Consider the following 24,792-nt stretch of genomic DNA (forward strand, 5'->3'; position numbering starts at 1 on the left):
ATTATATGTGTTTATAAATTTATTTTATTTATTTTAAGGGGTTGTTAATATTTTGGAATTGAAAAAAATTATAACCTACTCCTATATTATTTTAGTTAGGAAATTTATAATTTATATCAGAATATTTTATTAAATTTTTAATTTTAATTTTTTTTTATAACTACAAAAATTAATTTCAATCTAAATTTATGTTTAAATCTCACAAATACATAATTTAATATAAACAAAAAGTTAAAAACATAAAATAAATATCCGTCCGATCGGACGCGTCAAGATCTAGTTTAATATTATTTCAAAAAAATGATAATCGAATGCACCACGAAATTTGAAGAAGCAATGGAAAATATTAAAGAGAAAAATACAAATGTGGGTGAAAAAAAAGAGGATTTGAAATTTAACATTACCAGGTTCAAGTTCAACTATGTCAAATGTCAATATAACCAGATAATATTACATTTCTAACAGAAAATGCCTGAAACAGAAAATAATTGATATTTAAAGGGTGAAGTGAATGTAGGTCCGCCTCTGGGGATAGGTGCTTTTGGATGATTATTGCATGATTAGGAAGACTCCAGATACTCATGAATTATTGCATGCCACTGTTGATTCAATTATTATTTTTAATACCTAACTGTTGCTTTTTGCTGCCTCGTGTTTCTTATGCAAAATTAAAAGTTCATTGTCATCATAAGGTAGTTACATAAATATTGCAAAACACCTCCAAACTCAATGTTTTCTCTTGTTTATCCTCGATCTACAAAGAAATGCAAACACAACTATCCATCTAATTCAAAAAGACCAGAAATTAATTTAACATTAGGTACATGACTACATCATTATATAATTTATATTTCTGTTACAAATGATAATAGACTATATATAATATTTATGAATATAATTTCATAGATAATCTCACATAACATAGCTTTCCCTATAACATTTAGTCAAAAAACAATTTTGCATGCACGACATTATTGATAGATAGGCATAGTGATGTTACAATTGATCTATATAGGAAGATCAACAGTCTTGGTTAAATATTGCTAACAAAGGTATTTAGTAACTACTGTGCTAGAAGAAAAAAAACTAAGTTTTAAATTATTAAAAATGCGATTACTTTTCATAATTTAAAACTGTTTAGAGATGTAATCACTAGTTTCCTTTAATTATTTTTTTCTAAAAGTAATATTTTGAGCTTTACTTCAAAGAAAAATTAGACATATGAGTGGTTTTTCTTAACCAAGCATCCAGGTTTGGCAATTATACTAAAACCCAACATACTAAATGCAAAACTCCGTTGGGCCGGAAAAACTAGGGCTTGTGATGGTGATTGTGAGGTAAGGATGGGAGCGTGATATGTACATTGTCACGACTTTATCCGTATATCAACGCTGGACGCGGAAGAATAGGAGAGAACACGTGAGTTTAGATCTGGAAGTCGAATTATATAATTTTTTTGACTTTTTTTGTCGACATCTTCTTTTAGCTTGTAATATTTTAAAATGGAAATGCACTTACTGAAATGGATGACATCGCTGCATGAGTGGCGGAGCTAGCTAATTCATTTAGGAAGGTCAAATTCTTAATTAACATATTTTACAAGGGTCAATACACCATTTTCTGCATATTTTTCAAAGTTTCTTCTTAAATACAAGTATAAAAAATTCAAATATATAAAATCCACAGCCAAAGGGCTGCCTCCGCCACCTGCATCGATTGTAGAATATGTGTAAACAATAATGATGAATACTATTTTCAGGATGGTTTATGTATAGTATGTCTATAACTCTCTTCGTACTTTACACTAATGGATAATGCTCAATGACGACATCTCCAACAAGAAAAGTTAATTATAGCTTTAGTTAGAAAATGAGAGACCTACCTAAAAATACACATTATAAGACATAAATCAACTTTGACACACTTTCTTATACCATCTGTCTTTATTTGGACTGAAATTATCATTGGTTGCCTGTAAAGAGAATATGTGTTGGTTTTAATAAAGCAATGAAACGTAAGATGTTAGTCGTAAGATGTCTTATTTAAATCTGATCTAAGGATTCTTGTTAACTTGTATTTTTTCTGTGATCTAGCTAGCTTGTACTAATTTCACCGTTATGAGTAATTTGCTAATTTTTTATTTTTTTGAATATATATAGTAAATTTGATTGATACAATAAATTATATAGTTTTATTCTCTACATTTTAACATCTATTTTGATATAAAAAAAATATTTTAACAATTTTCCAAAAATATATGGACATGATAATTGTGAATGATCTAGTAGTGGTTGAGAAAATTATAGACAAAAAATACATGGACGGAAAAATGTGGATGAAACAGTTGTAGACATGAAAAGAGTCCTGATGGACATAAAATATGTAGGCTAGGATGATACCATTACCGGAAGAAAGATCCATGGAAGATCTTAAGAATCGTGTGATTTGTGAGTGTAGACTTGCGGAAGCACAGTATGGTGATGCGCTGACTTATTGGCCACCAGAAAGCATGAATTTTGCAACTAGACTTAAAACCCCCTTGTATCCACAGAGCTGTTGTCCAAGTATCTCTTGTCCACCACAATCCTATCCACCAATTTCTTGTCCACAAAACACATGTCCATCTATCTTCCACACATCGAAACTCATGTGTTTGCAAGAAACAAATTTTCCCACAATCACTTTCACATCTATTCAAAATTAAATATACCTCCATCCCTCATGTGTTACCAGATATACATGAGTTTGAGATAATCAAAGGATGTGTGATGTTTTTTTTGTTAGTTGATTGAGAAAATTATAGACAAAAGATACATGGACGGGAAAATGTGGATGAAACAGTTGTAGACATGAAAAGAGTCTTGATGGACATATAATATGTAGGCTAAGATGATACCGGTACATGAAGAAATATCCATGGAAAATCTTAAAATTCGTGTGCTTTCTGAGTTTAGACTTGCAAAAGCAAAGTATTGTGATGCGCTGACTTATTGGCCACAAGATAGCATGGATTTTGCAACTGGAATTAACCCTCATGTATCCACACAGTTGTTGTCCATGTATCTCATGTCCACCACGATCCTATTCACCGATCTCTTATCCACGAAACACATGTCCATCCATCTTCCATACATCGAAACTCATGTGTTGTTTGCAACAAACAAACTTTCCCACAATCGCTTTCACATCTATTCAAAGTTAAATATACCTCCATCCCTCATGTGTTACCAGATATACATGAGTTTGAGATAATCAAAGGTTGTGTGATATTTTTTCTGTTGGTCACCATCCACAAAACTCTCGTCCACAAATATCCAATCCACGCAACTCCCATTTACCAATCTCTCATCCACCAAATGTTCATCCACAAGACCACAAGACATCTCCGTCTCATCATGTCCACAGAACTGTTTTTCTGCAAAATTATATAAAAAGACGAGTTTTGTCTTAGACCTATAATTGGACTTAATTATGTAGTTGCTTGTGAAATTAAAAACTAACTTTCCATGTCGGAGATCGATATCAAAGCAAAGCGGCGGAGGCGAACACATGTTACAATTAATGAATCAGATTCTTGATTAGAGAAAATTAGACGACCCAATTACTGGATTGAGAAAGTGGAAACAGAAAAAAAAGGATTAGACTTTGGTTTGTGAGAGGTTGCTCAATTTAGGGAAGAAGAGAATTAGATCATTTTTTTAATATTATATTTATTCAAGATCGAGAAGATGTCTTTTTGAGTCTTTTGTTGATTTAAAGGTTCCAAAAAAATAACGAGATATTTGGTAAAAAAAAGGAATAAAATAATAATTTATTTATTAAAAAAGACAAAAAAAAGATTGGTTGGCTCTAGTTAGAAAAGCTAACGAAATATACATATTGGACAGTTAGAAAATATTTGAGTAAATTTACTTAGATAAAGTGTGTCATTCTAACCATATGTCCTTTAGAAAAATTGATAACTTAGATTGTGTCTCCCAAAGTAAAATTCTCTTAGAAAATTCGTTCACTTGTGCTGTCTAGAATTGCAATAGTATTTCTTATTTTTAACATAAATATCGTTGTGACATATCTTACAAAATTAGAAAATATGTTAAAATATATAGTTGATTAACGCTTTGAATTGGATCCATTGTGTCTCTAATTCGATTCTTGTTGAAATGGATGATATACGCTGTGACTAGATATTATCAGATGCTGGTCTTGCTCCCGGTTAAAAAAAAAGTTGCAATTTTTAGTCATGATTAAAGGAAGTTATGCAACACTAGAAGTCGCACTTATACATAAATCTAATGTACTGGCATCAATATTGTTCAAGTCATTCTTAAATAAGGAATTGTGTTTTGAAGTTTCGTTCACCGAAATAAACACATAAACGTTCTAAAGAAACTAAAAACTTTTCTATGTATATTTTATAGAGGGAGTTTGATTTCTTGATCAAGTTTACGCGCAGTTAACTTAACCAATTACAAAATTATTGCTTGACAGCTACATGATTCGGATTTGACTCCAATGCTTTGATTATGGACATATTATTTCTTTACGGATTTTCCATAAAACTGATGATTTAAATTTAATTATTCTATCCTTCATTCCAGCAAACCTTCAAACGAGTACACCCTAAGCAATTAGATAGACTTAAAAGTCAATGATAAAAAAGTAAACGTATTAACAAACCAGATTGGAATTACAAATTTAATTTACCAACTGGTGCACTAGGCACAAAGAAGACAAATTTAATTTCATGCAAAAGTCTCACTAGTTTTTTTCCCTTCTAAGCATCTAATTAGCTTTCTCTCCTTCTATATATACGTATTCACAAACATATACCAACATTATGATCAAGTCTCACTAGAGTTTTTTTTTTTTTGTAACAAAGTCCCACTAGAGACTAGACTTCATTCACTAATCTTTGACATGATGACTTACTACACAAATACCTTATGTATTGTTTCTATCTTATCTTGTCTTTTCATCACCTCTTCTTTTGCAGGACCACCAGTCCCAAACGTTGAGAATGGTACTCAGAAACTAATCACCACTCAGATTTCATCACGTGATAGTAAAGTCTCAGCATCCAGCACGGTGAAGGGTCTAAGAGAACGTCCTCCAACGTCTTATAGTATTGAAATCGAGTCTTTTAACACACTCATGAAATCTACCTACGCCGAAAGATATGAATCTCGTCCTTTTATGATCGGTAAATACAATTGGTACGTACGATCTTGATTTTTTTTCTTTCTTTCTTTCTTACTAATAAGAAAATTATGGGCCTTTTCTCACAAACTAACTAGATCCAGGATAATAAAAGTTTTACAAATATAGGACCTTGGTACACTATCTTAGTTTATATCCACTCTATATATTATGGATCACTATAAGCTGAATAGAGAAATGTACCAGGACGCTGATTGTGTACCCGAAAGGGAACAAGAACGATAACGGCACAGGGTACATTTCACTGTATGTCGCCATAGACAAGTCAACTTTCGTCTTTCCACTTCTCGAGGTTCAGGCTGATCTCAGGTTTTATGTCTTCAACAAGAAAGAGAATAAATACTTTACGATGCAAGGTTTAGTTCTATAATATTTTTCAATACTAAAGTTTATAGTAAATTTATACATCTATTTATGTACATGTCTACGTTGTGTTACCATGCAGATACAAATGTATTTCCATTCAGCGCAGCCAACCCTATGTGGGGGTTCCCTAGGGCTCTCCCTCTCACTACCTTTACTAACCTGAAAAATGGATACCTTTACGATATCGACCACTGCGAGTTTAGCGTTGATGTCATCATTCCACCTCGCTATGAAATTACTATGGAACATTTCTCCATCGCTAAGAGTTTTCCCAACCCGAAGTTCACCTGGTTCATTCACGGGTTCTCGACACTTCCTGACGATTACTTATCAGAGGATTTCATCATCGGAGGGAAAACTTGGTGAGTTTTTCACAAATCTGTTAGTGTTAGCGTATATATACAAGTGTGTTAATTGACAAGTTATCACATGCATGGCTGATGATTAGGAATTTACGAGTTTTTCGAAATGGTGTTGGCGCTCAAGAAGGCAAAGCTTTGTCGGTTTACCTTTACCTTAGCCAACAGGAGCTACTAAAAGTAAAGCCTTATGAGAAGGTTTACGCTCGAGCCAAGCTTCGTGTTCCTAATCAACGTCAATCCAATAATGACGTGGTTGGTCAACGTAAGTATGGTGGAAGCCAAAACTAATTGTTAACGACTGACTCATGGTTGCTTATATATAAGTACTATTTTTTGTTTAACGTGAAATTTTTAACATTTTGTGTGTTAATACTAATACATGTTGTGTTTGTCTTTTTTTTGGTGTTGAGGGTAGTTGATAACTGGTTCAGTCCCCAGATAACAGGGTGGGGATTCGATGCCTTTGTGCCTCTTTCTAATCTGAGAGATACATCAAAGGGTTTAGTTGTGCACGATATGCTGATTGTTCAAGTCGAAATGGAGGCCATTTCTTCAACCAAGTACTCAGTATGAACATGTGGCAGCTATAATAAAGGGATAAGAGAAGCTTCGATATATTTTATTTTTTGAGATGAAGTTTTATGTTTTAAACTTGCATTTACATGTTTCTTATGCTCTGTGTTTTAAGTCTTGTGAATGCAAAACATTTATCGTGTCTCTCCCCGTTGCTTTCCTCTTCAAACTTTATATTTTAGCAAAAACTAGTCTGTTTTAATTGTAGTTAAAAAAAAGTAGAAGACAAAAGGTATATGTAGAGCCCTAGACCTTTATGCTCGAGGACATGCTTCAGCTGAAAGTTTTGGCTCTCGATCTGTGTTTCTGTGAGATTTGTTTTCAAGCTGTTCTTATGTGCACCTATAGGTCACTCTGTACACCCTTTTATCCTTCGTCGGTTTACACTACTAAGAGCCGAGTCTGGTGATGAGCTCCATTGGCCCACCAAGTGCAGCGTGCTTCATCCCCGCCTAATTTCCTTGAGCTTCTCTCTTGTGAAACCAACCCCACAGTTGATTTTATCGCGTATGATAATTGCTACATAACTCATAACTACGTCTTCCTGAAGAACAGCTCTACAACTTCATCTTAACCACAACATTCAGTCAAACTCAAGCAAAACATGTATTTATGAGTTATGTAGCATCTAATCGGATTTGAAACATCATCTCCACCATGTGGACTGATGCTTTTTTCTTAACTTGTTGCTTTGAAAGCCAGAATGTTTGTGATCACCATAGTTATAAATAAAACAGAGGATACAGATAGTAACAAAAAATAGAGTATTTCAGATCCAGCACACAAGAAACAGAGTACACAAATTCCAGAAATAAGCAAACATGTAAACAGAGTATACAGATTTCTAAAGGATGTCTTGTTTTTTTTTTATTCAAAGCTAAGCAATATTTTGATTGGTTTGATACTTGCGTTAAAAGGCAAAGCTGTACCTGAAACCCTAATACATCCCTGCTCCTCTTACATCTCCCCTTCGTTCCTAGATGTGTATTTTTAATCAACCAGACTATTACAACCATCGACCTTCTCATACTCAGCAGACAGCATCTTCGCATCGCTCCACAGTTTCCATTTCTATAAAAGAGTGTCCGGTCTGCTCCACCTCCTGTAACGAAGAATATACTGTATGATTAATTTGATTTATTTACATTGATTAATGATTACTTCCACATGTCCAAATGCTTTTTTATTTTAGTTTTGTATCGAAATCTGAAAAGACATCTGCAGCATATTTGTGGGCTTTAGTGTGTATCCCTTGTGGGGATAGATATGGCCAATCCTGAAAACGGTGGAACAAAATCTCCGTCTTGGCTACCAAAAGTTTATATGGATCATCCCATCCACAAATCATCCAAAATAGTTATGTATGAACAGTCACTAAACCATAACTGTTTCATGATTTCTACATCTCAGGGATTATCTTAATGGTAGACCGGTGGCCATCGTTGGTATGTGTTATATGGATTGGACATTGGACATAGAAGAATGTGAACACTATGATCTATTCCTTTTTACTATGGGAGAAGAACCGGTAAAAGATCTTTACTCTTTAAGTGTTTATACATTTAATCTCTGTGACTAACTTTGTGTCTTTGTTTCTTTTTTATGTATTATACGCGATTTGTAAACTCTCTGTGTGAAGCCATTAAAGAAAAAGCGATAAAGCAGCTGTGAACACTCATGATGAGTTCGTTTCTACCTTACAGATCCAAATATTGAAATCTATAAACTTTTTGGATTGTATGTACTTATATAGCATGACATTCTCACTACAAGTAGATAACCTATCAGTTATCACCCATCTATCATTATATTATTCTAAAACTTGGCAGTGATTAATTTAAGTATTTGACTTTTGAATTACTGTAAACAAACCATCCACCGAAGAACTCAACAGATCCATCCAAAATGTTTTGTTGCATACATTTTCTTTTGAAAATCAGATCTACAATACACTAACTATTTATCTTTGAATTAGTCACTAGGTTTTTGTCTTAGCTCCACACTATTTTAAAGAGTGATTTTCAGCTTTGTATTTTTAGTTCGTTTAAATTTGCTAGATTTGATTATGGGGTTGGAAGTAACTTTTTGGTGTGTTGCAACTATTCAAAAGATCAAAACTAATTGATTATTTTTACCTGTTACGTACATGGTGCCATTGCTCAGTATATGTGTGTGTAGCGTGCCGATGAGTGTGTGAATGTTATGTGGACCGTTGATTAATAAATAAAATGTTGATTATAACTTTAAATGTTGTATTTACCCCTGAGAAGTTCTTATCTTATTTCATCTTAGCTTACATCTATATTTTGTCGAAACTCTAAAGACACTAGACCTTAATTAGTAATCCAACAATGTCTTCGAGTGGACTTAGTCACCAAATCAACAGATCGTATATAACAAAAAACCTCAGTTTGAATAGTCAATTTTTGTAGGATATATATTAACGAATTGTTTATTTGAATTAATGATTGAACAATCATACAAATTTTATAAACTAATAGTAATATGTAAGGTGTAACACATAGAAGTTGAAAATAGATCAATTGAATTGATTGACCCATTGTATACATTCATTAATTCCAATAGCTGACATATATATGTTGTAGTACTTAATCTTACAGTAATAATCTGAATAAACATATATATATACCGTGGGTATATGTGTATAAAGCATATATAGGGAGATGATTAAATCTGTCGTATCTATACAGTTGTATGAACACCAAGAGTATATCTCAATTTCAAATCGGGTTGGATTAGCCGATTAGCAATTAATAAGAACAAGAGGTGCGAGAGATCGATTGATCAACCAATATATGCTAGTATGCTACAACTAATTTATTTAGAAAAATAAAACTCGAGTATATTGATCTAGTGATCGACAATACAGACAGAAAAAACAAGAAACTCGTTGAAGTAGAGTGGATAAGTTCGATGTAGCACCAACTTCAGGTTTTTGGTCGAGATTACAGAAAAAAGCAAGTTGTAGCATAGTGGGATAAGTTCGATGCAACACCAACTTTGAGATTTTGACTTCCCAATAAATAATAATTATGGTATTTTAGTTGTTGAGTTACTTTGAATATATACAGCTGTAGGGTAACTGATGCTAAGATCGGTTGGTATGTTTCCACGAATAATAAATAAAAACTTGTGAATGGTAAGGATCAGTTTTGTTAAAACAAATAATAATACTGGTTAATGTAGACCATGAGTTGAATAGTAATATAAAACAGTAAATCTTATGTAAACCGAATAATCCAGACCATCCAAATATATTTAGTAACTAAGAAGATTATTTTACCAAAAGAAAAACTAAGAAGAGAAAAGGTAAAAGAAAAACCATGGGTGGAAGTTAAAGGTGGGAGACGTGCGTGCTTACTGATATGGCTTAATCTAGTAATTGAAAATGTGGGGGTGAGCATCTCTGGCCTCAGAGATTCTGTTCCCTTTGGTTGCGTTCACACTTTGAAGATCCCTCCTCTAGTACCGTGTTCACACTTCACCTCATTCGGCTTTCTCTTACTCGGCTCCATCTATATTCCTAAAAATGATATATATTTTTAAAAATAGGCTTTATAAATAATGTAGTAACAGACCGTCTATGGACCTATTCAAAAAATATTAATGATATATTTAACATATAATAAAATAGTTTTATAAATTTATAGCTTTATTTATATATATTTGATATTTTTTGAAATTATTATCTCTAAATTTAGACGTGCGATTTACTAAAATTAGCTGGAAAATTATATATTATGACTAAATTTAACTTTAAAAAACTGAAAAAAATAAAAATTTATTCATAAACAAATAATTTTCATAAAAATGGAGGACCGGATAATGAAAATGGAGTATTGGGACTTGTCATTATTCATTCTTTATACATGTTTCTCCTTAGTCATGTGCTATACAAACTTTCGTGTTATTCTGTTTTCTTTAGATGTCACGTTAGGTTTTCAGTTCTTCTTTCTTCCTTTATTCATGGGGTCGGCATTTCATTTTCACCGGCACACTGGAAAATACAAACCAGCAAACATATGCAAGCCGAACAGATGAGCCGAGAAAGACATGTGGAACGAAGCGCCAAAAAAGAAAAAGAAAAAATGACAAAAGCTGGTGACGATGAGTTCAACAAACCATGTCCACGTAGGATAAAAGTACTATAAATTCTGACGTGGTATTTGATCTAATCTTTATCTCCTTTTTATGATTTTAATATCACACCACCTTTCTACCTACGTTTTATATAAATCATCTCTAACCAGACACTTTACCTCCAAAGAAACGAAAAGGGAAAAAATGGGGAATTGTCTAAGGCATGAGTCAGAAACGCACTGGTCTGGTGAAGATTGGGATGATGGTTTCATCACAGAACATGAAGAAGAACAAGATCATCATCATAGCTCTAAGACAACATCCATTAAGGCTGGTGAAACAGTAATTGTCGCGCAAGACAGTAAACCATCTCATCATGAGATCAAGATCAGGCTCACGAAGAAGCAACTCCAGAATCTACTGAATCAAGTCAACGTCCATGACCTGACCGGTTCTGATCATAAAACTGAAGATGGCAGCCATCACCGGTTATGGACACCGGTTCTTCACAGCATACCGGAGGTTTAGTTGAATCTTTTTCCGAGAGATATATCAGACCATGTTGTATATTCACTAGGGGTTAAAGTTAGGATTTTGATGTAAATTTTCGAATTAGTACACAACATTTCTCCTTTTTGTTTATTTGTCAGATTGTAAATATGAATATAATAAATCTAGTTGGGCTTCACAGGAAGGAGAAAATAATGCATGGGGCTTATAAAGCCCATTAACAGAAACAAAAAGAAAAACATTTACTTTTTCTTTCCCTCCGCTATTCTTAAAAAAAACGTCTCGAATTCATCAGCCCTGCGCTCCTCCTGCCGCCGCTTTGTTTCCCGCCTTCAAGTCTCTGACTTTACAAGCGAACTTATTTATTTCTTTCTGGCGGCTTCTCTGTCAGCGTTATAGATTGACCAAAAAGACTCTCTCTCTACTCTTACTGCTCTACTGATCTAAATAATCCTTAAGGTGTGTGTAAGTTTATGATAAGAGAAAAGCACAATCATTTTTTTTTTTAAGATTATGGTTAGTTTAAGATTATGGTTAGTTTCTTTAGATTAATGAATGTTTATTTATTCTACCCGTGAAAGAAATATCTTTTTTTTATACACTTGCATTCAGGATTAAATCTTGTTTGGTTTCTTAGACAAATCAAATAGACACAAATTTAAAAAGCACTTGTCTGTTCCTGTGATCCTGTTCTTTTTTTTGCTTTTTTGGACTTTCTATAAAGTGATAATAAACAATGTAATCTTTTGCAGGTTCTTGAAGTTTTAGTATCTAACCACATCCCTTCAAAGAAATGTCTATTATCACATCATCACTTACTTCAGCCACACTTTGCGGGAGCTTGGTTTTTCCTAAAACTTTAGCTTTCAGCAATGAGTTCTTCCCAAGCAATCATCTCTCGACTCCTCTCGAAAGCTCAAAGCTTTGTTTGACTGCATATCCCAAGAAAAGTATTGCTCCGATAAAGGGTGTCCGGTGTCATGCTATGCAAGTTGAGACGAGGGAACCCTTCACAGCCGGGAAGAAGTTTCAACTTAGTGATGTGATCGAAGGGCAACAGTTTGACAGGGAGATGCTAAGTGCTATATTCGATGTTGCACGTGAAATGGAGAAGATTGAAAAGAGCTCTTCTCAAAGTGAAATACTCAAGGGGTATCTAATGGCTACACTCTTTTACGAGCCTTCTACATGCACCAGGCTCTCCTTCGAATCTGCCATGAAACGCTTGGGAGGTGAAGTCTTAACCACCGAGAACGCTAGAGAGTTTTCCTCTGCTGCCAAAGGGGAAACACTAGAAGGTATAATCTCATCTTGTCAGCTTAAGTATTATGACAATGTTGATTGTGTTTAAGCAAAGTTTGTGTGTTCAGACACCATAAGAACAGTGGAGGGTTATTCAGATATAATCGTGATGCGACATTTCAAAAGCGGTGCTGCTAGAAAAGCTGCAGCTACTGCTAATATACCTGTCATCAATGCAGGTGATGGTCCTGGAGAGCATCCCACTTAGGTGTGTTGTGTTCATCAATAACCTTTAAGTTTTCCTGAACAAACATATTAGTTAACCACACAAGCGTGGTCGAGTAGTACAGCGGGTTTGGAAAGGTGCTAAGCACCCCAGGTTCGAAACCTACCAAATTTAGATTTACCCGTTTGTGTTGCCAGACCCGTTTGTGTGGCCAGACCCGTTTGTGTGGCCAGACGACATGAGTATTTGATTCTCCTTGCTAGCAACCGGATCTGTCTGGCGCCGGTGGACAGGTCCCAAGGAATTAGTCGGTTGGGTTCGGCCCGCCGGACACCGGTTATCAAAAAAAAAAAACATATTAGTTTCTTATGTATGTTTTGTTGCTGTTGTGAAGGCTCTCTTAGACGTCTATACAATCCAAAGTGAAATTGGGAAGCTAGATGGCATAAGTGTAGCACTAGTTGGAGACCTTGCCAACGGAAGAACAGTCAGGTCGCTTGCATACTTGCTCGCCAAATTAAAGACGTGAAGATCTACTTTGTTTCCCCTGAAGTTGTTAAGATGAAGGTTTGTATTTACTAAACTTTGAAGAAAACATCATTTAGTTTTTGTTGCTTAAAATGGGTTATATTGTTTAATGGTTTTTTAGGATGATATAAAAGACTATCTGACATCAAACGGGGTGGAATGGGAAGAGAGTTCAGATTTAATGGAAGTAGCGTCAAAGTGTGACGTAGTGTATCAAACCCGAATCCAGAGAGAGCGGTTTGGAGAAAGGCTTGACCTCTACGAAGCGGCTCGTGGGAAGTATATAGTAGACAAGGCACTGTTGGGAGTGATGCAGAGAAACGCTGTTATTATGCATCCCTTACCGAGATTAGATGAAGTGAGTTTTATATCTAACCTCTTCTTTTTTATCCCTCTTCCCTTTGTCCTCACTCAATTCTATTTGTTTGTGTAGATCACTGCGGATGTGGACGCTGATCCAAGAGCTGCGTACTTCAGACAAGCGAAGAACGGTTTGTTCATTAGAATGGCTCTTCTGAAGCTACTGCTTGTCGGTTGGTGATGGATGGTCTTAGAGTTAAATTCGTTAGAGAGAGAGACGTATCTTATGTTTTGTTTTTGTGTTAGAGCATGTTTATAGGCGTTTCTTACAAGGGTTGCTTAAGCTAATTATGATTTAAAAAATAGTAAAGTACCTTTTAATAGAAGATATGTTCCTTAATTAAGCGACGAAAGAGGCGTCTCTTATGGCCACTCGTCGCACATTCATCACTACCTCTCTCTCTCTCATCTCTACTTCTCTCTCGACGATGAAATCAATCGGTTTCGATGCTGAAACTCTGTGATCGATCTCTCCGTATCCGAATGAATCAGGCGTCGATTCCGGTTCATGCGCCTTTTGTGGCCTTTCACATCTCTCTCCATGCTCTTTCACTCTCTTCTACGCCAGCGTCTTTGTCGCTGAGAGAAACTCTTTTGAGAAGCTCAACTTGCAGTCTTGGATCATACCCAGATATAATCTGCAGGTCCTCATCATCTTCAGCTTAATTTCTTTTGACTCTTTTGCCAATTTATTAGCTGTATACGTAGTATATGTTGGTTTACGGATGCACTGAGACCTGATTCATGCAGTACTTGTTAAAATGGAGGAAAGAGGTGATCAATAACATGATTGAGAAAGCAATACTAGAGGCAAACAAAAAAGGAGTGAAGGTGCTTAGCCTGGGTCTCATGAACAAGTACAGAAACAAGCTTCCACTGTTTTGGTTTTACTTTGATGAAATGTCATGTCTGCATAATATTAAAACTGTGGTGGGCTGGAACAGGGGGAGGAGCTAAACAGGAATGAAGAGGTGTCTATTGACAAGCATCCAGGAGTGAAATGACAAAAAAGGAGTGAAGGTGCTTAGAGGCTTAGAGCACAAAAGCTTGTGTGATCAACATAAATGGTCAAAAGTAGTTGTTTTGTTGGTCTTTAATTAGGATTTTACATTAATCAATATTCATACGAGGAAGAGTCTTTGTTGAACTTTATTGTAATAATAAATTGATTCTGAGGTATCTTCCACCATTTACGGTCAAACACAAAAAGCAAAAACACTTGTTGTCTTAACGCTCCCTTTAAAGGACGGAAGCATAAAAGAGTTTTAGTTCAGTTTCACTGTATATACTTTTTCATTATTACGTAAATACCCCTTTTTTACAGTTCCAAATTAGTTAATTTAATTATTGTTTTATTAATTAATAAAAGAAATACAAATAAACGAAACACATGTGGGATGGATCAGCAAGTCATTGACGTCAATCTCAGATTCAGGACACTGGTTCGGTAATAAACTTCGAGCCAGCACATGTATGTATAATCTCTCTGAAACCCTAATTTCGACTTGTAATTCAATTGATAAAAGTAGAACTCTCACGCAATTCACATGTTCTTTGTTTTCCCCTTACAGCTTCAGCTCGGAGAGATTGCAACTTCAACTACATAAAGTTTAGTTCTTTTTTTATTGGTGGAGATGATTGGGAACCCTGTAATGTCATCGTCTTCAATGATCATTTCCCCTCGAGTTTATTATCCCAATGGGCTTCCTCATCTCCCACCAAAACCTAGAACTAGACAACATTTAGTGGCCAGAGCTGCATCCCCTTCCAGCCAACCAGAAGGGAAGAAGAGTCCTCTCACGGTTGTTTTGGATGTGTCGAGGAATATATGGAGACAGACTTTGAAACCTTTGAGCGATTTTGGGTTTGGTAAGAGAAGCGTATGGGAAGGTGGGGTTGGTTTGTTTCTCGTTTCCGGAGCTGCCCTTCTTGCTCTCAGCTGGGCTTGGTTACGAGGGTTTCAAATGCGGGCCAAGTTCAGGAAGTACCAGACCGTGTTTGATCTTAGTCAAGCCTCTGGTATCTGCACGGGAACTCCCGTTAGGATCTGTGGTGTGACTGTTGGTACGGTTATTAGGGTTAATCCTTCTTTGAAAAACATTGAAGATGTTGCTGAGGTATTGTTCTATGAGTCTTTGTTTTGATTGTGATGTTTTGTTTCTGATGTTTGTCTTTTTGTCGATTGAAGATGATAAGATTATTATCCCTATGAACGCACTGGTCGAGGTGAATCAGTCTGGTCTTCTAATGGAGACTATGATCAACATTACGCCTAAGGATCCGATACCGGAGCCTTCGGTAGGGCCTCTGCATCAAGAGTGTGGTAAAGAAGGGTTGATTGTTTGTGATAAGGAAAAGATAAAAGGAGAGCAAGGAGTGAGTTTAGATGAGCTAGTTGGGATATTCACTCGTATGGGTTGTGATGTAGAGGAGATCGGTGTCGCCAATGCGTTTTCTCTTGCCGAGAGAGCGGTTCCGGTTATCGAAGATGCAAAACCGTTGCTTAAAAAGGTGACATGAGTTTGTTTTTTGGGTGTGAGGAGAAAAAAAAAGTAATGTGTTTTTTCTCATGCGTGAGCTGCTGGGTTTTTTGATGTAGTGATGTCACAGATTCAAGCCATGGCTGAAGATGCTCAACTTTTGCTGTCTGAGTTTCGTGATAGCGGTTTGCTCAAGGAAGTTGAGTGTCTGACTCGAAGCCTAACTCAAGCTTCTGATGATATGAGGTTATAATGGCTCTTACTATTAGTCACCATAATCATGGCACTAGTGACTGTCCATCCTTAGAGGCACTTTAGATAGTCTTTATGAGGAAGTTTCACAATGTTACCGCAATGCCTTGAATTACATCTCAGTTTTTGTACCTTCCACACGCTATTTGTAGACTATTTTGCAGTACTAAGACCACATATATGTCAAAAAATCTCGTTTACTTGCACTAATGTTGACTGAGAGTTTATAAACACGCTGTGATTAGATAATGTAATAGAAGACTGTGAGAATGTAAATCTTCTTGACATTTTTTTTCTTTTGTTACATTGCAGAAAGGTTAATTCTACGATAATGACACTTGAGAATACAGAACTAATACAGAAATCAATCTACACTCTGGTTTACACTTTGAAGAACGTCGAGGTAACTTTTTGCTATTTGTTCAACAAAAGTAATGGCTTCTGAACAAGATAAAGAAAATGTAATAACATGGTTTTTTCTAAATTGTTGAATTGTAGAGCATAAGCTCAGATATTCTGGGATTCACATGCGATGAAACCACAAGAAAAAACCTTAAACTACTCATCAAATCTCTCAGTAGACTATTATGATCAACAAGGTGAGCAAGTTATTATTATTTTTATTTTTCTATGTGTGTGTTTTTGCATTTACTCAACGACATTTACTTTTCACACGGGAGACGACGATGATGATGATAAGCGCGTCTCGTTTTCTTTTGTAGGGTCTCTCTCCCAAAGAAGGAGAAGGAAGACCTCTCACTTAATAATTTCGAGAGATTATTATTATATTATATTTTAAATTCAAAAAAGAAAAAAAAATAGACAAGGGTGTTTCAGTCATTACATGTGGACAATTTGGTCTTTTGAAGGGATTAATTTAATAATAATAATGGTCGGGGTCAGGACAGAAGGCGCAAGTGCTTACCCTCTTTTTCTTTCTTCGCATATCGAGACATATCTCTCTTGTCTTGCGAACTCTTTTAAAGACTTTCAAATTTTTTGTTTCTAAATTGAAAAATCAAAATTATTTTTTTCCAATAAATATATCGAATAAAAGTTTAAAGCAAAAGGAAAAAGAATCAAAGTTTGGAAAATGATATACTCCATGAAACGATTTGGTCGGTCTTGTTGGACGGGCGTGAAGGTAGACAAAAAAAAGCTATTCCAACCATAAATAATTAAAATAAAATAAAAATCATTTGAATAAAAATTTAAAAGAAACGATAAATAATAAGTTGAACAAAAAAAAAAGAAAACGATAAATAATAATAATTATTATTTTGAAATTTCCAACTCCTACCCTTGTTCCACCATCTCTTTCCTCATTACAACATTCTTTCTTCTACTTCATCTTCAGACACAGATCTATCTTCCTTCAAATCACATTACTTCTGGTTTCCTTCTTTAACCATGAGGAAAGGGAGAGGCTCTTCCGTAGTTCCACCCGCCCTTCACGGCGGATCCGCCGTGAAGGAGCCGAGGTATAGAGGCGTCAGGAAGAGACCTTGGGGCCGTTTCGCCGCCGAGATCCGCGACCCCTTGAAGAAATCTCGCGTCTGGCTCGGCACTTTCGACTCCGCCGTCGAAGCCGCACGCGCCTACGACGCAGCCGCTCGCAACCTCCGCGGCTCCAAGGCCAAAACCAACTTCCCCCTCGACTGTTCCCCTTCCTCTCCTCTCCGACCGCTCAATTACCAGAACCAGATGGATCCGTTTATGGACCACCGGTTATACGGCGGAGGCGGCGGAGGAGGAGGAGGTGGTAGCTTCCAGGAGCAGCAGGTTATCAGTCGTCCGGCGAGCAGCAGCTTGAGCAGCACGGTGAAATCGTGCAGCGGACCGAGACCGGCGGCGAAGACGACGAAGAGGTATCCGAGGACTCCGCCGGTGGCGCCGGAGGATTGTCACAGCGACTGCGATTCGTCGTCGTCGGTGATCGATGACGGAGACGATATAGCGTCGTCGTCTTCGCGGCTGCGGAAAGCGCCGTTTCTGTTTGATCTTAATTTGCCGCCGTTGGATGGTGTTGTTGACTTGTTCGCTGACGATGATCTCCACTGCACCGATCTACGTCTTTGATTTTGCTTTTGCTTTTTATTACCACGATGCAAAGGAAGATGATGATGACGAGGATATAAAGAGAGAGATAGAGAGAGGTTGTGTTGAGATCTGTTTACTGTAAGAACCAGATCTGAGTTTCATTTGTCTGTTTCTTATTTAAGATCAACCCTTTGTTACATGTAACATTTCTATAGCTGATGATGATGATGATGAATTGATGATTCTCAATGATTCTAAAATCTGTAGATTTTATATAGTTCCCTCAATGTTGATTATTATGGTGAGTAGGAATCTGCATTTTCACAAACACACATACACTTGTTTGTCTTTGGTTTTTGATCAATCCAGGGTTTCTATTCTACAAGTAAACCTTGTGACAGGTAAGCTATTGGGGACATAAGCAGAAGATCTGATTGGGTTCACTTGTGGTAATAAGAATTGGTGAAGCTCATTTACTACACTGGTTGGGTGATTTGGAGAAAGAAGTTGGAGTATACTACTCATTGTTCTGAAGTGTTTCGTTCATCTTCTTAAGATGCAGGAGGAAGACAAGAAAGGCTTTCACTTTCGTGTACACAATCGGAAGTGTGGAGACGGGTTTGGTCTATTGGCGGTGAGTGATTTGGGTGATGGATCTACTAAGCTCAATTGGCAAAGGCCAAATCTTTAGGTTTAAGTTTGGTGGCTGACATGATGTCGATCTCTAAACGCTGTTGCTTGGTATAATTGGTTGTATGTGTTTGACCATTTGATTAAAGTTTGCTGGTCGAATTGTCCAAAATTTGGTATCTACTTTGCTTCTCTGCCACGGATTCAGACACAGTGAGTCTCTTTGGGTTTGAAGAAAGAACGAGCTTTTTTGTTTTTAAACCGTTGTCGGGTAGGCTTTATTTATGGAAAAATCTTTGGAAGATATATTGTGGAATTTACCAAGTCTTGTTCTTTACTGCAAAGATTTATTATTACTTGAACCTTTCAACTCTTTAGTCGCTTTCTCTTTCTTTTGGGGGTTCGAATTCTGGTCCAAAAAGTAAAAATTCCGATTTGGAATTCTAAACCAAGCCGAACAGAATATTTTGTTGGTTTTTTTTGTTTAGCTAAATTGATCAGTATAGAATAGACATATAAAATTACTTGTACCGAAGTAGATTGGAGTAGAAAATTTTATTTAAAATTTCCAAGTCAAAGAAACAAATTATCATATACATAAACCAAACTGAACCACAGTTGAATTTGGTTATTTTGATAGATTTTAATTTAGCTATCCAAGCTACCCGAAAACTTCGAACAAACCAAACTGGTATGCCTTTCCTTATCATCTCTGATTTCACAAACCAGAAACGAATTGATTCCTTCTTATCCTAACCATCAAAACATATCTTATCAAAGATGTGTTAACAAAACCTACTCATAAAATAAATCTATTAAAAATAGTTGTTGGAAAATCGATAAGACTTTTCTGACAAACGTCTGAAATATGTCTAAATACAATATACATAGGCTTAGTTGGCTTGCGTGTTACCAGCACGACTTATATGTTTCTGTGACGAAAATTCTGCTAGCCCATAAAAGCTTGTACCGGCCCGCTTCTACCCTTTCACTTGAAAGTTATTTTCAATTTACTCTTCTACCGTTCAACCATATCATCCGTTGCCATTATTTATTGGTTACGAGCGTTAGGTCCATATACGTTTGATCATTGAATGTTTTTCTTTTAAAATTTAAAAATTATGAACAGAAACTTGTAATTAGACCAGGACACAAGAGCCAGTTGCTAAATATCCTTTCCGCAGGTGCCAAAACTCGAATATGACATTTTTACTTTCGGAAAATAAAATTTTATCAGTAGAGATAGCATATCTCCAGATATACGTTTGAATGGTGAGAGCAACACTACGAGTATATAATTAAACTTTTTATTAGTATAAACTCAATTCATCGTAAACCAAACGTTAAACCACATAATTCGAATTTATACACTATTGTCCATTTTGTGATCATGACATGTCGAAAATCTTAAATCTTCATGTATTAAGATACTGATTACCACGTTACTGTAAAAATATTAATGTGTGTTCATTTATTTTTCATGTAGTCAGTTAAATTGTGAGTTTGTGTTATATTTTTATAGACGTACTCATTAAAAATTGCAGATGAAACAAGTTAATTTATAAAAGAATTAAGAAATATATATATATATATATATATAGAATCATTATTCTTCAACAAAACAAAATTAAACCAAACAACTCAACATGCTTAATAATTGCAATCTATCTATTTCAAGAAAAATACTACGGCTACCAATATATTGAGATCGTTTAAAGCCGTGGCTTGATAGATAATACTTAAATGTTCATAATTTTCACACTACATATACATGAATGGATATGGCCATTCGCAAGGTCACAAGCAATCAAAAACCATGCCCATTAATTATTGAATAAATTGACAATTTCTTATAAAATTGTATAATATTATTTTGTTTTATTTGAACCCAATAAGCTTAAGACATGCCTCCGGGACTTAGAATCTCTTAAGTAATCGTAAATATATAAATTACGGGAACAAATTGAGAGTTTAATTGTTGAGGTTTATTTAATTATATATTTTATTTCTTGATCAAGACATCAAATTAGTTTGATGGTAACTAGGAACATCTTATCAACATGTACGTGGCGCCGTAGGTACGGTGATTTGCGTAATCTACGACCTAAATTTTACATATCACATGTCATTGTCCTACCTACAGCCTGTTTTGTTCACTATCATCTTGCAGCTCTTCAAGTTTTAATAAACTATTTTTCATTGCCACGTATTTTTCCACCAATAAATAATAATAATAAATTCTAGTCGATAAGACAAATGAAAAGAGTTTGTTTTTAAATAACTAAAAATGTGGACGAGTTAATCATTATTACATCATTTTTGTTAGAAATAATAACTTATACGGATTTATTATTAACCATACAAATTAACTATCAAAAAATAAAGTTCGTTGTACAGGACGAGTTGAAACTGTTTAATCAGTGATACACTACAACTTGTTAAAAATTCATGCTAGTAAGGTTTTCATTTTTAAAATATTTTATGAAAGAACTAGATAGAAAACTTGCTTTTAATAGTTCTAAAAAACTTGCTTTTGATTCATGAAAAAAGTTAAATTATAGGAAAAATTATCAGTAGAATCCCGTGATTTTCAAATCAGGATTTTCTCATGAACACATAGCTACTTTTTTTTTTGTTTTATGAACACATATCTACATTTTTTGCATAAATACATATCTACATTATTTATGAACACATAATAACTTTTTTGATTTTTCGGTTTATTAGGAAACAAAAGTCATCCTTACAATAAATCTTACAAGATCCTACACGAATTCGTTTGCCAAATCCAAATTTTATACGTTAGCTCCGAATAGAGACGGTGCGAGCAACATAGGAGGATATATGCAGAAGAATCATAAGAATTTAAGAACTCATAAAATATGTTTTTTTTTTGTGAAAGTGATCATAAAATAATTTTTTGACATCAGGTTTATATTCAATCCGCACCATCAAAGTTCAATTTTAATACTTTTGATGTCTCCCCAAATAAGTATATAATTGCAACTCTAACCAAACTAAAGAACATAGTAATTTCACATTTTTATTTAAGTTAACAAAAAACTATTGAAAATTAATTATGAACGTTTTTTTTGCTAAAATGGAAAATTAATTATCAAAGTTAATATTTGAAGAAATCGCAATATATATTTTTGAAAGAGTGATTGCTATTACGTAATATCATATTTTGTCGTCTAAGATTTATATGACCATCATTTGAATTAATTATATCTCTAACCCTTATACTGTATAAGGAATCACTTATAAAACAAATGCATTTGATCCAAAAAACATAATGCATTTGATCCAAAACAAAAAACAAGCACCTTAAAATAAGGTTATTAAAAACACATATACATATACATCTTCAAAGTAATAATAATCATATTAATAGGTTTATTACAAATTTAAGTTGTATCTAGATGCGTTATCAAAAGCCACGTTACGTTAGCATCAATCATTTATAAATAACTTTCGCAATTTTAGCTATCCCTGATTCTCAGCCGTCTTCTTAGGAGAAAAAACAGAGTATCTCGTCTGATTTCTCGCTCCATTTTTTTTTAAAAATATTTATTTCCGAGCGATCGTCCATGACGGACATCGACATCGGAACCGCAGCAGAAAGAAACGACGACGGAGGAGGAAGAAGAGAGCCGTTGATTAACCGCGAAAAGAAGTTCAAGCGCTGCGTCTCGAACGTCCACGACGAGCTCCATAGTTTCAGGAAATATCTGAGATGGATGTGCGTGGACCAGTCGAGCCCTTGGACAGCGGTTCTCTCTTGGTCGATGTTCGTCGTTTTCACGCTCGTGGTTCCGGCGATGTCTCACTTCATGCTCGCTTGTGCCAACTGCGATAGCCATCACTCTAGGCCGTACGATTCTGGGGTTCAGCTTTCTCTCAGCAGCTTTGCTGCCCTTTCTTTCCTTTGTCTCTCAAGATTTGTTAGCAAGTTTGGTCTCCGACGGTTCCTCTTCTTTGATAAGCTTTGGGATGAGAGCTCCACTGTTCGTCGAGGCTACACCAATCAGCTCAACGTGAGTTTTTAAGGCCTATTGTGGTGTAAACAACTGACTACATTGTACTTGAAAACCCTATGTTTACTTGCTGCACAGGGAACTCAATGCTTTGCTTTTGTTTTATGAACTAGCCATGTTTATATAGTTTAATTAACACATAACCATGTTATATAGGGACTACGGTGGTGTAAACAACGAACTAGTTTGAATCTTGAAAACCCTATTTTACTTGCTACACAAGGAATATAATGTTTGCTTTTGTTTTATGAATAAACACACAGCCATATTAGTATAATTGAATTAGTATATAGCCATATATATAGTTGAATTGGCTCATAGCCAACTTATTTGGGGCCTATGGTGGTGTAAACAACCAACTATTTTTGAATCTGAAAACCCTCTGTTTACTTGTTCCACAAGGAACAGATGTTTTGCCTATGGTTTATGAATTAGCACATAGGCTTGTTTCTAACATCACAAGATTCACAACTCCTTTTCGTTATGCAGAGATCACTTAAGATTCTATCCTACTGTCGCTCCTTGTTTCTTAGCGATGAGTTCATACAAGATATGGTGGTACGCTTCAGGAGCATCTCAGATTCCTTTCCTCGGTAACGTTATTCTTGAGTGACACAGTCGCTTGTCTGATGGAACTCTGCTCGTGGCTCTACCGTACTACAGTGATCTTCCTTGTTGTGTCCTCTTCCGTCTCATCTGCCATCTCCAGATCCTAAGGCTTCAAGACTTTGCTCAGGTCTTTTCAAATGGATTCAGATGTTGGTTCCATCTTGTCTGAGCATCTCCGCATCAGACGTCACCTGAGAATCATCAGTCACCGTTACCGAATTTTCATATTGTCTTCATTGATTCTTGTCACGGAAGTCAGTTTACTCGCTGCTTATTACCACTAAATCCCATGCTGGATTGAATATCAACAGTGCTGGAGAACTCGCTGTGAGTTTTGTCTTTTTTTCTTATTTTCTTTCCATTAAGTCTCAATGAGAAAATATTGCTTACTCTTTTGTCCTCATCTCAGCTATGTTCAATGACGCTGGTCACTGCGCTGCTCACTAACGAAGTGCCTCAAAGATCACGCACAAGGCTCAGGCGGTGACTCCCTTGCTGCAAAGTGGCATGTCTGCGCGACAATAGAATCATTTGAGACGGTGGAGGGAGGGACTCCCAAGGTTAGTTGATAGAGCAAGCGGACACGGATTCATTCAACAGATGTTGGTATTGGAGATACAGATAGTGAAGATTATGGAGAGGAAGAAGATGATTTTGATAACAACGATCTCATCCCTGCTTATGCTATAGCACCATATCATTCCAAAACGACAAGCTCTAGGTAACATACATATACGCACCAAATCTCTTAATCTGCTCACATATACTCATCTTTACAAAGTTTTGTTTGACTTTGCAGTGAATTACTTTGAGAACAATAAAGCAGGAATCACAGTTTTGGGTTAACACTCGATAGAAGTACTCTTCATACAATATTCGGGATCGAAATGACGCTTGTTCTCTGGCTTTTGGGTAAGACCATTGGGATCTCTTGAATCGCTTTTTAGATCGTAAAAGTCTCGAAGTTTGGTTTTTGGCTCCCTTGTTGGATGATATTACTACATGTGTGTACACGGAGCCTCTCCGTAACATGTAACATTTCCTAAAAAAATTTAATCATTGTAAAACCATGTTGTATGTTCTTCAATGTGTCGATTTGTAACAAGTTCATATGTTTATCGAGAGATCTTACAGTAAATAAGATGGGTTTTCGAGTGTCATGCCTTAGTTGTATCCGTTTTGTGATTTTGAACTCTAACCTTGTGATATTGCTTTCATCTGTTTTTCCACATTACACTATCGAGTTGATTAGATCTCTG

The 24,792-nt window shown here is 35.6% G+C and overlaps 4 protein-coding genes, 2 long non-coding RNA genes and 2 pseudogenes across 6 annotated transcripts; 7 read left to right on the forward strand and 1 right to left on the reverse strand.

The window, feature by feature from the left end:
- The first annotated feature begins 4,870 nt into the window (after nucleotides 1–4,870).
- LOC108836140 (uncharacterized) lies at nucleotides 4,871–6,660 on the forward strand. The gene is made up of 5 exons (XM_056988231.1): nucleotides 4,871–5,213; nucleotides 5,404–5,573; nucleotides 5,663–5,945; nucleotides 6,032–6,207; nucleotides 6,361–6,660. The coding sequence occupies exons 1-5, from the start codon at nucleotides 4,918–4,920 to the stop codon at nucleotides 6,516–6,518; spliced, it is 1,083 nt and encodes a 360-aa protein (XP_056844211.1). The 5' UTR covers nucleotides 4,871–4,917; the 3' UTR covers nucleotides 6,519–6,660.
- A 4,059-nt stretch (nucleotides 6,661–10,719) lies between these two features.
- LOC108812243 (uncharacterized) lies at nucleotides 10,720–11,296 on the forward strand. Its single transcript, XM_018584449.2, has one exon. It carries the CDS (start codon nucleotides 10,731–10,733, stop codon nucleotides 11,145–11,147), a length of 417 nt encoding a protein of 138 aa, XP_018439951.2. The 5' UTR covers nucleotides 10,720–10,730; the 3' UTR covers nucleotides 11,148–11,296.
- Nucleotides 11,297–11,922: 626 nt separating this feature from the next.
- LOC108812244 (aspartate carbamoyltransferase, chloroplastic-like) lies at nucleotides 11,923–13,698 on the forward strand (annotated as a pseudogene).
- Nucleotides 12,267–12,998, reverse strand: LOC108812247 (uncharacterized). Its single transcript, XR_001943461.2, has 3 exons — nucleotides 12,764–12,998; nucleotides 12,596–12,673; nucleotides 12,267–12,403 (listed from the first exon to the last, which is right to left on the reverse strand). It is a non-coding gene; the product is annotated as an uncharacterized LOC108812247 (long non-coding RNA).
- A 291-nt stretch (nucleotides 13,699–13,989) lies between the features above and the next one.
- LOC130496097 (uncharacterized) lies at nucleotides 13,990–14,739 on the forward strand. The gene is made up of 3 exons (XR_008935120.1): nucleotides 13,990–14,129; nucleotides 14,236–14,342; nucleotides 14,430–14,739. It is a non-coding gene; the product is annotated as an uncharacterized LOC130496097 (long non-coding RNA).
- Nucleotides 14,740–14,867: 128 nt separating this feature from the next.
- Nucleotides 14,868–17,119, forward strand: LOC108812246 (protein TRIGALACTOSYLDIACYLGLYCEROL 2, chloroplastic). The gene is made up of 7 exons (XM_018584451.2): nucleotides 14,868–14,956; nucleotides 15,057–15,601; nucleotides 15,666–15,996; nucleotides 16,096–16,211; nucleotides 16,530–16,620; nucleotides 16,716–16,816; nucleotides 16,940–17,119. Exons 2-6 carry the CDS (start codon nucleotides 15,120–15,122, stop codon nucleotides 16,806–16,808), a joined length of 1,113 nt encoding a protein of 370 aa, XP_018439953.1. The 5' UTR covers nucleotides 14,868–14,956; nucleotides 15,057–15,119; the 3' UTR covers nucleotides 16,809–16,816; nucleotides 16,940–17,119.
- Nucleotides 17,120–17,519: 400 nt separating this feature from the next.
- LOC130496796 (ethylene-responsive transcription factor 7-like) lies at nucleotides 17,520–19,193 on the forward strand. The gene is made up of 2 exons (XM_056989271.1): nucleotides 17,520–18,395; nucleotides 18,627–19,193. Exon 1 carries the CDS (start codon nucleotides 17,628–17,630, stop codon nucleotides 18,294–18,296), a length of 669 nt encoding a protein of 222 aa, XP_056845251.1. The 5' UTR covers nucleotides 17,520–17,627; the 3' UTR covers nucleotides 18,297–18,395; nucleotides 18,627–19,193.
- A 3,273-nt stretch (nucleotides 19,194–22,466) lies between these two features.
- Nucleotides 22,467–24,468, forward strand: LOC130496085 (uncharacterized; annotated as a pseudogene).
- The last annotated feature ends 324 nt before the right edge of the window (nucleotides 24,469–24,792 follow it).

Source organism: Raphanus sativus, chromosome 6 (genome assembly GCF_000801105.2).
Source record: "Raphanus sativus cultivar WK10039 chromosome 6, ASM80110v3, whole genome shotgun sequence".
Taxonomy (NCBI): Eukaryota; Viridiplantae; Streptophyta; class Magnoliopsida; order Brassicales; family Brassicaceae; genus Raphanus; species Raphanus sativus.

Bases quoted from the DNA above. Each gene is read 5' to 3' on its own strand.
- LOC108836140 (XM_056988231.1), top strand. From the start codon at position 4,918: ATGATGACTTACTACACAAATACCTTATGTATTGTTTCTATCTTATCT. The intron at 5,214-5,403 runs GTACGTACGATC...GAAATGTACCAG, and splicing joins ATGATCGGTAAATACAATTG to GACGCTGATTGTGTACCCGA. The intron at 6,208-6,360 runs GTAAGTATGGTG...TGTTGAGGGTAG, and splicing joins TAATGACGTGGTTGGTCAAC to TTGATAACTGGTTCAGTCCC.
- LOC108812243 (XM_018584449.2), top strand. From the start codon at position 10,731: ATGATTTTAATATCACACCACCTTTCTACCTACGTTTTATATAAATCA.
- LOC108812246 (XM_018584451.2), top strand. From the start codon at position 15,120: ATGATTGGGAACCCTGTAATGTCATCGTCTTCAATGATCATTTCCCCT. The intron at 16,212-16,529 runs GTTATAATGGCT...GTTACATTGCAG, and splicing joins CAAGCTTCTGATGATATGAG to AAAGGTTAATTCTACGATAA. The intron at 16,621-16,715 runs GTAACTTTTTGC...GTTGAATTGTAG, and splicing joins ACACTTTGAAGAACGTCGAG to AGCATAAGCTCAGATATTCT.
- LOC130496796 (XM_056989271.1), top strand. From the start codon at position 17,628: ATGAGGAAAGGGAGAGGCTCTTCCGTAGTTCCACCCGCCCTTCACGGC.